General features: G+C 43.8%; 1 protein-coding gene across 12 annotated transcripts in view; it reads right to left on the reverse strand.

Moving 5' to 3' along the window:
- Positions 1–7,424: 7,424 nt before the first annotated feature.
- TRIM2 (tripartite motif containing 2) overlaps positions 7,425–12,222 on the reverse strand; it is a 158,598-nt gene continuing 153,800 nt past the window's right edge. For 11 of the 12 annotated variants that reach the window (XM_044224853.1, XM_044224850.1, XM_044224854.1 and 8 more), the window contains one exon: positions 7,425–12,002. In XM_044224853.1, coding sequence (XP_044080788.1) covers positions 11,850–12,002 — 153 coding nt within the window. In that variant the 3' untranslated portion in view covers positions 7,425–11,849. The remainder of the gene's footprint in view (positions 12,003–12,222) is intronic. The other variant, XM_044224845.1, reaches the window with a different exon arrangement.

Genomic DNA, 12,222 nt, shown 5'->3' on the forward strand with positions numbered 1-12,222 from the left:
ACATCTGGTTATTGTGAATAATGCCGCCATGAAAATGGGAGTGCATCTCTCTTTTTAGGCAGTGTTTTTGTGTGCTCCAAAGAAACACTCAGTAGAACAGTGACTGGGTCATGTGGTAGCTGTATTCATATTTTCTGGAAACTGCATAGTGTTTGTCACAGTGGCTGCACCAGTTTCCATTCCTGCCAACAGTGCTTAGGGTCCCCTTGGCTACACACCCTTGACCACACCTGGTGTCTGTATCTGAGACAATTAGCGTTCCAACCATTGTGAGGTGATAGCTGATGGCGGTTTTGACTTCTGTTTCCCTGACAACAGTTAGTGATGTTGAACAATTTTTTCTGTGTTGTTGGCCACCTGTTTGCCATCTATGGAAAGTATCTAGTCACAGATTCTCTCCAGTTTTTGTTCCATCCAGTTTTGTTCAGGCTCCTCCTGCACCATCCTGACAGCCCATTACCGCCAAACCCAGGGACACGGGGCACAATGCTCACCACTGTCCTCGTGCCAACAGGCCGCACTGATTCATCTTCTAGCACCTTCGCACCACAGGTCTCATGCTCAGTGCCACATTATGATTCATAGGTCAATGGTGGTCTTTTATTTTCAGATTAAGTAGGAAAAAAAAAATGGAAGGAAGGAATAACTCTGGTTCCTTTGGCAACCTCCCTTCCTCTGTGTTTCCCTCAGCTCCCTGTTTGCTGTAAACACAGTTTATAGCTACAGCCAGTTGTCTCGTAAATTCTTGGGGGCTTCTGTCTCCTGTGGGTTGCTGGGCAGCATAGGAGGTGAACTCCCTGGCCACCAGCAGGCCTGCCTCTCCAGGCATCCAATGCTCTCCGACAACCTAACGGGGGAGCTTTCAGAGAGATGATTCCATCTGCCTGGTCCACAGGAAAAACTGAGTGGAAAAATATCTCCCAGCTTTTTCTAGATGTGAAAGAACGTTTTCCCCATATCACATAGTTAGCACCCTCCACACTCCAAGTGATCAGCTTCCAGGAAAGAGAGTTGTGATTCATGAAACTTCCCTGGAGTTATAACTAGAGTTCTCTCCATCTCTTTTAAAAGGGTATCTGTCCCGTACATTACGCTTAACTATTCGTAAAGCAGTTTCACAAACATGATCTCACCTGGCTTTTTCTAAAGGATTCTACAGCGAGACTTGCTCACCAGACTTCCCTAATGTACCCCAGCACTTCTAGGAGGGAGTTGCGGGATGTACTGGTCAGATTCCAGGCCTGTCGAGTGCTTGCCTCCCTCCTTTGACTTCAGATCCTGAGATTTGGGTAGGGATGGAGTCAGGTCTGGCCAGGCTTCCTCCCACCCGGCTGGGTTAACCACTCACTCTGTGCCTCATGAGCTACTCCTTAGGCGATAGATGATATCAGAGGTGGAGGAAGGGCCGGGTGGGTGGGGGAGGGGGATAGACACCAGGATATTGGTCCTGAACCCATCACCTCTTCACAGCACTGCTTTTCTGCATGAGAGAGAGGCCAGCTTCAAGGTGAAGACTGAAAGTTCCCCCCACACACTTACCATTAATGTATGCACTTTGGGACCTCATGTTTCACACATGTGCATGGATTCACTTGTCAAAATTTTATCAAGTGGACAGAGGAGGAGGAGGAAGAAGAAAAAGAAAAGGAAAATCAGTGTTGTTAATGCTATTTCACAGGTAAGGAACCTGGGACACAGAAAGGTTTGGTGATGTTTCCCTAGGCAGCACCCACAGCTAGGGAATATCTCCATCTGAATTCAGACTAAGTCCATCTGATTCCCAAAGTCCACAGTCTTGAATACATAATGGGGATTTTTTCCCCCTTCTTCTCCTTTAAAATATAAGAATCCACTGTCACAAGCACATTTGATCTTTTAAAGCAAGAACTGGGAAGAAAGCTGGCAGAAACATTGTCCACATGCAGGATATGTGGTTTAAAAAAAAACAAACAAGATTTGTTCATAGAAATTGCATGACATTGACCATGGATTCACATGATTTAGGGGTCTGTACGTAGAAAGCAAATGGGCTCAGATTCCTGACACTGATACCCTTATTCTCAGTTTTGTAAACCAGGATGGAGATTTCTAATGTCTGCTCATAACTAATTTCAGGGTAATGCTAGCTGCTCTAACACACTGTATCAGGGCCCTTTGGCACCTTTGGCACCCAGTGATCCCTTTGGCAGTTTATGTCTCATTCATGCAGAGTCCTGAACAGGGGTCTGGAGCCACAGGGGGTGTTCCTTGATGCTGTGATTCAGTGGCCCAAGTCCTTCCGTATGTTACTCCTCCAAGCTCTCCGATTTTGTCTACACCAACCCAATCCAACCCAAGGCACATCTGGTTCTGACTAGGGCAACTGTCACATTTGCAAGTTGGGGATCCTGCTGATCAGAGCTGAAATGATAGAGGGACTACTGACTGATGATCAGTAGATGACTTTATTTCTTACAATCACTTCTTTTATACCTTGCACAAGATCTGATTACAAACAGGATATAGATTTATATGCAGGGCGTGGGCTACGCGTGAGATGTGATTTACATGCAGGCAATCAAGTGAGACAAGTGAAAGACAACGATTATCTCTTAGCTTTAAATGAAAATCTCTTTTAGCTTTAAATGACAAGAACAAGTTAAGAATTCTCCACACTTATCAGATCCATCTAAAGGAGGACAGGAAAACACTCAAGGGATCCTCCCATGTTTAATCCGGGCGTCGGCCCAGGAAGACTCTTACCCTCCATCTCCTGGCATTTTCTCACAGGATTTGACAGGACCCCAGTCACATTGGCTAGGATCTGGGTTGTGTTCCAACAGTGGACCATATAACGTACCTTCCAAACTGAGGCACTTTTGAGTGAAAGGGGGCCTTGTTAAGAATTAGGGCAAGTGGATTTGCAATGATGTTGATGGAATTAGAGGGTATTATGCTAAGCAAAATAAGTCAATTATTAGAGAAAGTCAATTATCATAGGATCTCTCTGATATGAGGAATTTGAGAGGCAGGGTGGGGGATTGTGGGGGGGGAAGGGGGGAAATAAATCAAGATGGAATTGGGAGGGAGACAAACCATAAGAGATTCTTAATCTCATGAAACAAAATGAGGGTTGCTGGGGCATTGGGGGTTGGCATAGGGCGTCAGGGTTATGGACATTGGGGAGGGTATGTGCTATGGTGAGTGCTGTGAAATGTGTAAGCCTGATTATTCACACACCTGTACCCCTGGGGCAAATAATACATTATATGTTAATTAAAAAATAAAAAGCGCAAAGTTCACACACACACAAGAATTAGGGAAAGCAGGGCGCCTGAGTGGCTCAGTTGTTTAAGCATCTCTCTTTGACTCAGGTCATGATCCCAGAGTCTGGATGATGAGGGAGCAGGAGGTTGGCTGAAGACAAAGCAAAAGCTGGCACCTTGCACCCCCTCTCCATCCGCTCCCCCTCAGTAATATGTGTAGCATTCCTCAGGCACCCCTGACCTTATCAATAGCACAAATTTCCAGAGGCAAATAACTGAGTTCCTCAAACCCTAATGTCACCTTCCCCACCATAAACAAAACTGAAGGAGGCTGAGGTAGACAGGAATGTTAATTCTCTTCTGAACCTGAATCTCACTAACAAAGACGATTGATTGTGACATCCCACCAAAAATCTCCCAACTATCTTGATGTTAATAGCTGACCTAAGGACAACATTGATCAAGCCGCAAGGGCAAGGCCTCCAGTAGGCTTCCGATATCTTGGCACCTTGTAGGTCCTCTTTAGCATATGAAATCTCCATTGAAACCTCCCATTCAGTCACCTTCCCCCAACTGCAGGGTACATATAACCTGCCATCCCTCACAACTCAGGGCAGCAGCTCCTTCTGTCCCCGGTCCTGTCCCCGTGCTTTAATAAACCACCATTTTGCACCAAAGATGTTTGAAGAATTCTTTCTTGGTCATCGGCTCTGGACCTCAGCCCACCGAACCTCACCTAGGTTCTAGAACTTCATCATGGGGATCTAATCCCACATGAGGCATCCTGCTCAACAGGGAGTCTGCTTCTCCCTTTCCCCCTGCTCCTGCTCAATCTCTCTAATAAATAAAATCTTAAAAATATATATTAGGGCAAGGGACTGTCAGGGGAATCACGCAGACTTGGCCCATAATCCCGTGAGGTCTTGGCCTGAACCTCATAAAAGCTCTTTCCAAACGCCGAGCGGGCAGCACCCCATTCGAGGGACAACCACGGGCCAATTCTCACGAGCTTTTCTACCCAAAACGATATCGTTTGGGTATAAAGTCTTGTGAGAATTGACCAGAAACCTCTGGTGAACTCACTTCTGACAGCAGGGGCCCTCAGGGGAATCGCACTAGCCAGGTCGGCAATCCTGTGAGGTCTCGATGGGGTGGCCTCAGGGGGGCATGCATGTCTCTCCTGCTCTGAGGGTTTTTCCGCAGCTGCAAATGGCTCAGTTTCTTCTGGGGAGCAGGCGGAGTCTTGTGCTGTGGCTCAGGGATACCCAATTTGGAGGGCTTGGGGGCCAGGCCTCAGGGGAATGGAAGCCTGAAAACCCAACCTAGGGTTAGGGTTAGGGCCAAGGGGCATGGCAGGCCCGATCTACTGGCCCAGAGGCGAGCTCTCTGGGGCAGGGCGGGGTTCGGGTGGGGTGGGTTGAGGGTGTGGGTCAGGCTGAGTGACAGGCTGTGGGTTTGTGCCCAGGGGGCCACTGAATATGGGGGTGGCCTCTGGGGGCATGCAAGTTTCTCCCGCTCTGAGGTTTTTGTGCAGCTCCAAATTGCACAGTTTCTTCTGGGGAGCAGGCAGTGTCCTGTGGTGTGTCTTGGGTGTCCCCAATCTGGAGGGCACAGGGGCCAAGCCTCTGGGAATGGAAACATGAAAATCCAACCTAGGATTACAGTTAAGGCCTAGGGGCAAGATAGGCCTGATCTGCTGGTACTGAGGCAAGCTCCCTGGGGGGCTGAGTTGAGGGCGGCAGTTAGGGCGAGTATCAGGCTACAGGTTTATGTCCAGGGAGGCCATCAATGGTGGGGGTGGCCTAAGGGTGGCTTGCAAGTTTCTCCTGCTCTGAGGGCTTTGCGCAGTTCCAAATAGTACTGTTTTCTTCTTGGTGGTAGTTGGAGTCCTGTGGTATGTCGCAGGGGTCTCCAATCTGGAGGGCTTGAGGGACTGGGCCTCTGAGGACAGAAGCCTGAAAACTCAACCTAGGGTGAGGGTAGTGCCTAGGGTCATGAGAGGCCCAATCTACCAGCACTGAGGCAAGCTCTCCAGGGTGTGAGTTGAGGGCAGGCATCTGGCTGAGAGTCAGGCTGTGGATTTGTGTCCAGTGGGGGCTACCAAAAGAGGGGGTGGCCTCAGGGGAGCATGCAGGTTTCCCCTACCCTGAGGGTTTTGCACAGGTCTGAATGGCACAGTTTCCTTTGTGGGGGTAGATGGATTCTTGTGGTGTGGTTCAGGGGTCCCCAATCTGGAGGGCTTGGGGGTCAGGCCTCTGGGGATGGAAGTCTGAAAACCCAACCTACAGTTAGGGTTAGGGCCTAAGGGCATGGCAGGCCCAATCTGCTGGCACTGAGGTGATCTCCCTGGGGTCTGAGTAGAGGGCACAGGACAGGTTGAGTATCAGGCTGTGGGTTTGTTTCCAGGGGGCCACCAAACGTTGGGATGAAATGTCGGGATGGCCTCAGAGGGTATGCAGATTTCTCCCACTCTACCGGTTTTGTACAGCTCCAAATGGCATGGTTTCCTTCTGGGGGGACATCAGAGTTCTGTGGTGTGGCTCAGGGTGTGGAGGCCGAGAAAAATTAAGGCCATCCCACCTCAGGTTTAGCCTTAGCGTAAGTACAGCCATCTTAGCTCCGGCAGCCATCTCAGACCCCTGTGCCCAAGGGCTGAACTTCCCCTACTTTACTTTAGTTCTAAAGACCCTCCACCCTGCTTTAGTAACAGGAACCCATAAATAACCCTGCCTTAACTAAGCTCGGGGTCCAAGTCCCTACTCCACTGTGTTGGATTATACTTAGGCCCAAGCTTAAGCTTGTTAAATAAACCCTTGTGTGATTGCATCAGTGTTGGCTCCTTGGTGGTCTCTCGGAGATGAAAACTCAGATACAAGGGAATCCAGTGAGTTCTTGGCCTCAATCTCACAAGATCTCCTTCCAAACCCCGACTGCATGTGGCCCGAATCACCAGACAATGTAGGTCAATTCTTACCAGCTTTCTACCCAAATCAACATCGATTTGGGTAGAAAGCTGGTGAGAATTGGCTGGAATCCTCCGGTGAACTCACTTCAGACGGAGGTGGGGGGCGGGGAGCCTTCAGGGGAATCGCACAGGCTTGGTCCAGAATTCCACCAGGTCTTGGCCCAAACCTTGAGAGAACTCATTCCAAACTCTGAGCACATAAGGCCCAAATTGCCAGACGTGAACCAGTTCTCACCGAACCAATTCTCACCAACTTTCTACTCAAATTGATACAAGGCTCCTGAGAATTGGCTGGAAACCTCCGACAAACTCTCTTCCAATGGCGGGGTCACTCAGGGGAATCGTGCAGGCTCCGGCCATAATCACGCCATGTCCACCCCAAACCTCAAGCGAACTCGTTCCAAACTCCACAAGGCCTGAATTGCCAGAAAACACGGGCCAATTCTCAGCAGTTTTCTATCCAAATTGATATTTGGGCAGAAAGTTGTGAGAACTGGAGGTCACCCTATAGCAATTTGGGCCACAGGTTTGGGGCGCTTTGTTGCGAGGTTCAGGCCACGACCACTAGGGACCACTGGTGGGGCCCAGGCGCCTCCCCTGAGGGTCCCCGCCATTGGAAAAGAGTTTGCCAGGGTGCCGGTCTATTCTCATGAGCCTTAAGCCCAAAGTTACGGTGAGAATTGGCCAGCGTTCTGACGCGATTCCGACTGCGCACACACACTAGTACTAAAGACAGTAGTTAGGCTGCAGTCCCTTTGTAGTTTGCGGCGCACCAATTCTCAGAGATTTCTGCCTATTGATTTGTACAGAACACTCGTGAGAATTGGCTGGAAACCGCTGGTGAACTTGCTTCCCACGGCCCTGGCTCTCAGGGTAGCCACCTGGGCCCAGGCTATGGTCCTGCGCAGTCACGGCCACACCTTGCGAGAACTGCCATGATTTTCCGAAGGTCCCGCTTGTGATTTTTAAGCATAGTGATTTTGGTCTATTTGACTTTCTAAACATGTGCTAGGCATACCTGTCATGGTCTTCCAAATTCCTAAGATATATCCTAAATGGTAACCAAATTATTGGTATCATAAATGACAAAAATTTCACAAATTTAACAGTTTAGTTGAGGTACTGATACCTGCCCACATATTCTAGAACATTTCTTCATTCCCCATTACTACAAAAGCAAACAATATGTAGAATAAATAAACATTCACCCTGGAAACGGAGAAAACAAGCTTTATTATAATGATTTGAGATTTTGTGCATGGTAAAGATATACACACGAATCTTGTTTCTCCTAGGTTTTAAGACAGAATTAATTTAAAGTTTTATTGTAGACTAAAGCATCCAAAATACTGTGGTACGTATGCAGCTACGAACATACAAACACTTTGATGCACAGCGTTCATTCTTTTCTTTAAATAGGCAGTCAGCATTTCGATTCATAAAAGAACAAATAAGATTATATCAGTATCAATGCCAGAGAGTGCAAGACTTAGTGTTCTATACACAAAACGTATGCAACAGACCTAGAAAGATGGAATGTACAAAATTTAAAAAGAAAAAAAAAAAACAAAGCAAAAACCCTTAATACTCATACATAGGACTGAAAGGCAATAGAATTGAGAATGATATAAAGAATTCTATTACAAGAATACACTCTGTTGATGACAGAACATTCCCATGTCATAAAGCAAAAGCATTGAGTTTAAGGCTGTGTTGCTTTCGAAAGTTAATGGACGTGCTGTACATTCATTGGGACAACATAGCTGATTTAGTAATCTATTTTAGAATATGAATAGCTCTCATACATTCTCCACAAACAGACCACACAATCACTGCCACACAGTTCATCTTCAGAACGTTTTAAGATTAACATCATGATTTGTAGCTTACTGTCATTTAAAACAAAACAAAACAAAAATCATTTATTTATATCAAACAAATCTTTAATGGGCACTTAGTTTTCTTTATGGCAATACTAGATTCCTAGTTATCAAAAATATTAAAATAATTGTAAAGTTTAAAACCCTGCAACATTGACAGAATGCAACAGTATTACGACGTTCAACTTTAAGCAAATTAGATGATGTTTTGCAGCAAAGAGCTTCAAATTATCCTACCTGGAAAGGTCCTCTTTTTAGATTATTAAACTAAAAATACTCCTCCCTCTTCAGAAGCTGGTGAATAGGGGGGATACTATAGAGTCCTAATGTACAAAAAGGTATTTCCCGTTTGAAGTGATCTGCACAGTACCTAGTGTTTACTATTTCCTCCAATTCCTCAGTAGGTATTACCAAAGCATTTACGTGAATCCTTCCCTGGGAAGGATCCAGAGACACTTGCTTCTGTACTACTATTCCAGTTAACTCCAAGTAAGGACATACCCTGTATATTTGGTTGTAGAAGCAAGTGTCTTCTAGTTGCATGACCTGTAGTATTTCTTTGTCTCAAATCTAGTCAAAGAATAAATGAAAATAAGGAAACTCGGGGACTTGTTTTGTTACTGGAGACAAAAGTTTGATCGAAATACTAAGTACCATTAAATCAATGGGGAACAGTCATAAAGGCTTTTTATTCACGTGTTTTCTGGATGGTCAAGTGACTACATCCCCAGAGGCCCGCAGGGGAGGTCTGTATCGGGCAGGAATGTGGTCACTGACCTTTACATTCTCGAACTGGCAATCTTTTGCCGTTAAGTGCCCAGGGGGCATTTGAATGGGTAGTTTTTCAGTGCTACTTATCATGAACGTATGACAGGTTCTGCACACTTGACAAAGAGAAAGCAAACAATAATGATAGCTCAGGGAAAAAAGTCACTTATTTTAAAATCCTTCTCAGTTTACCAGAAACCCTTTTCCATAGAATGTTGACAAAATTTCATTTAAATCTTGTCTATTTGTATCTTATCAGCACTTCCCTCCACCCAATATGCTTACTAAGGAATACAGTAAATGCTATGTATCCAAATGTGAAATGTTATCTATACTTTAACATATACAATTACATATTTTGGGGGGGGAAAAAAGTCAGTGTTTCTTGGAGTGCCCATCACAAATGTTTTAGCAACAGATGATGGAAAAGGTCTGAATCAAAGTATCTAGTCTTCCATTCCAGTTTGTGTCAATATTGACAGATTAAAAAAAAACAATTAGTCTTGTATTCAATCTGTTATTGAGATAGCCAACCTGTTCTGGTATGATGGCTGGTTAATTTCTAAATTCACAAATACAATTTCAATGCTGTGAAAACAAACAAACAAACAAACATCTTTTTTAAAGTAAACTAGTCTTAAGACCAACAACCTGTGACAGAATCTAAATAAGAAGCCATTTTTACTTGTGAAAATAAACCAAAATTAATTGAACCAATATAAAAAGTTTTAAACAGTCTAGGAGCTATCAAGAGTCTAGCTTATCTTGAATGCAGAATGTTAGTAAGTGGCAAAAGGAAATTCCTCCCTAGAGTGGAAGCTCCAAATGGGCAGGGATTTCTGTTGGTTTCATCCATCTCTGTTTCCCCCTCAGTGCCCAGAAGGGTGCCCAGCACCTAGGAAGCACTCAGTAAATACAAAATGCTTTGTTTCAATTCAAGGACTTAGTTTGCTGATGTTAGGAAACAGTATCTTAGTTTAATAGTCTAAAAATGTAATTGAATTTTGTAATTTTGTCATAGTCTCAAATATTTTGAAAGCTCTAACTAAAAAAAAAAAAAAAAAAAAAAAAAAAAAAAAGTAAACCTAAATGTAAATCTTCCTGAAAAATTTTCTTTTAGAGGTTGATTTGGGCATAATAAATTTGATAGACAACTGGAAGTAGCTAGTTTTCCCTTCTAACTTTAAAAAAGTCCTATATTAAGAGAAAGACTGAATTATAAATTAATAAGTAATAAACATCACGTCATTATACATATGGGAAATGTTTTCTTATAGTACAGTTCTAAGGTGCTTTCAGTGAAAAAGATTCCAAAGTCATTTCGAAAATGCCAAACATGACATCCTATTTGGTAGAACTGAGTAGAAAATTAAACAGTGGAAACAGACCACATCTTATGTTACAGTATCAGTGACAGATTAACAACTGACTAAATTCTTCACATCTCTCCAAATGCATGTATACTTAAATGTAACTCAATTCATCGTTTCTTTTTCTTTCGACCTGGTTTTGTTTTGTTTTGTTTTTGAAAGCACAGAAGGCTGTTTTCTGGCTATAAAAGTTAGCCGGTATCATCATTCCTGGAAAATGGTGAAAATTAAACCTGTTTTCAGGCTTACTCTATGAGGACGGCTTTCAATTGCCCAGTAAAGGAATGTGCTGGACAATGCTTCTGTCTTTCAGAGTGCTGCCTATTTCAATACACCAAAGATTCAGCCATATATATATATACACATATATATATATGTGTGTGTGTGTGTGTATGTATGTATGTGTGTGTGTGTATATATGTGTGTGTGTATATATATATATATGATACATTCTACCTTACCCTAATCATGTATACATAGTCCTTTAATGCCTCTACTATTCATTAGACAATGATAAATAACCATAACATGCCCTTACCTGTAATGCTCTTGGGATAACACAACTTTGGTAACACTTGCTTTCTAAGGGGAAACCATTAATCATTCACATGCCTTTGGTCGACACCAACAGTCCTCCAAAGGGCTACTTATGGCTCTCTGTCCTAGGATACTGGTGTCCTACTACATGTGCTGACATTTTGCAGGAGGTAAAGCTTTCGCTTTCAGGAAGTGGAAGAGGAGAGACACGTGAGAACACTGGCACATAAAACGTGGCTAATTTTTTCTTGATTACATTCTAGTGCATTAGTCTGGAGTTGAGGGGGTGTCTGTTTACGAAAAGGTAGCATTTGCCATTGTAATATGCTTTTCAAAGCATTGGGAATTTCAGGTTTCCCTGAAAATGGACTTTGTTTTTTAATACAAGGTGAGTGGGAGAAAAAGGTGAAAATAACACACAAAAAGGATCTTGGATCTAACCCAAAAAGGATGGGAAATTTGCAGTGGTTTTTAAGTGCTAAACTCAAGAGGACTGCCTAATCACAGCTGGGAGGATTCTGCAAGACAGTCTTGTTTTTTTCCTAATGTGTGTGTAATTATCGATAACCCAAAAAATGTCACAGGAGTAATACCTACTGTAAAAGGGAAGTTAGAAGATCCCCCGGGTCTTGTAACCGAAGTTAAATAAAGTATGTAACTACAACAGATTTTGTTTTCATTTTGTTGTTTTTGGAAGCTCTGCACAAAAGCTACCATTCACAGGATTAATGAATACCTTTAAATAGTCCAGGTTTTTTTGTTTTATGTTTTAGTGTCTGTTCGATTCGCAAAATCAGTTCAACTACATAAATCCCTGTCCAATAAGCCATAGTTCACAGGTGTAAAACTTTGCCGTTTCCATAGATTCAGTAGAAGGGATTTCTTTTCTTTAAACCCTAAAAAGTGAATACAGAAATCAGATATGCAGTTTTTAAAGAAATAGTTACATTCAGAAATAACCTTGAAAAGTTCACCAATGATTCCTTCTAGCAAGGAAAGTCTAGTGTAATCTGGTCCCGCGTCAAGAAATCCATTCCAGTTTATAGTGCAAGACCTTTGTAAGGGGCTGTCCGGCTGCCCGTCATCACTGTAAGTACCGGTACACCTTGAAACAGTGGTTTCCAGAGTCTGCAACTACGACATGGCCATCTGAAGTCAGAGCCAGGCCTTGGGGGCCGTAGAGTGGGTCAGCAGATGTGTTAATATAGGACAAAAATGATCCGCTTCCATCAAAAACCTATAAAAAAAGAAAAAGCCAGAGTGCTATAGAAGTTATAGTAATATGATGAAATAGAGGAGTTAGAAAACCCTTGATGCTAATCTTTTCAATATAAAAGCATGTGTGTAAGGGGCATGTCAGTTAGGCATCCAAATCTTGGGTTTCGGCTCAGCTGGTGATCTCAGGGTCGTGAGATCCAGCCCCGTGTGGAGCTCCGCACAGAGCACAGCTGCTTAAG

This window comes from Neovison vison, chromosome 11 (assembly GCF_020171115.1).
Source record: "Neovison vison isolate M4711 chromosome 11, ASM_NN_V1, whole genome shotgun sequence".
NCBI classification, from domain to species: Eukaryota; Metazoa; Chordata; class Mammalia; order Carnivora; family Mustelidae; genus Neogale; species Neogale vison.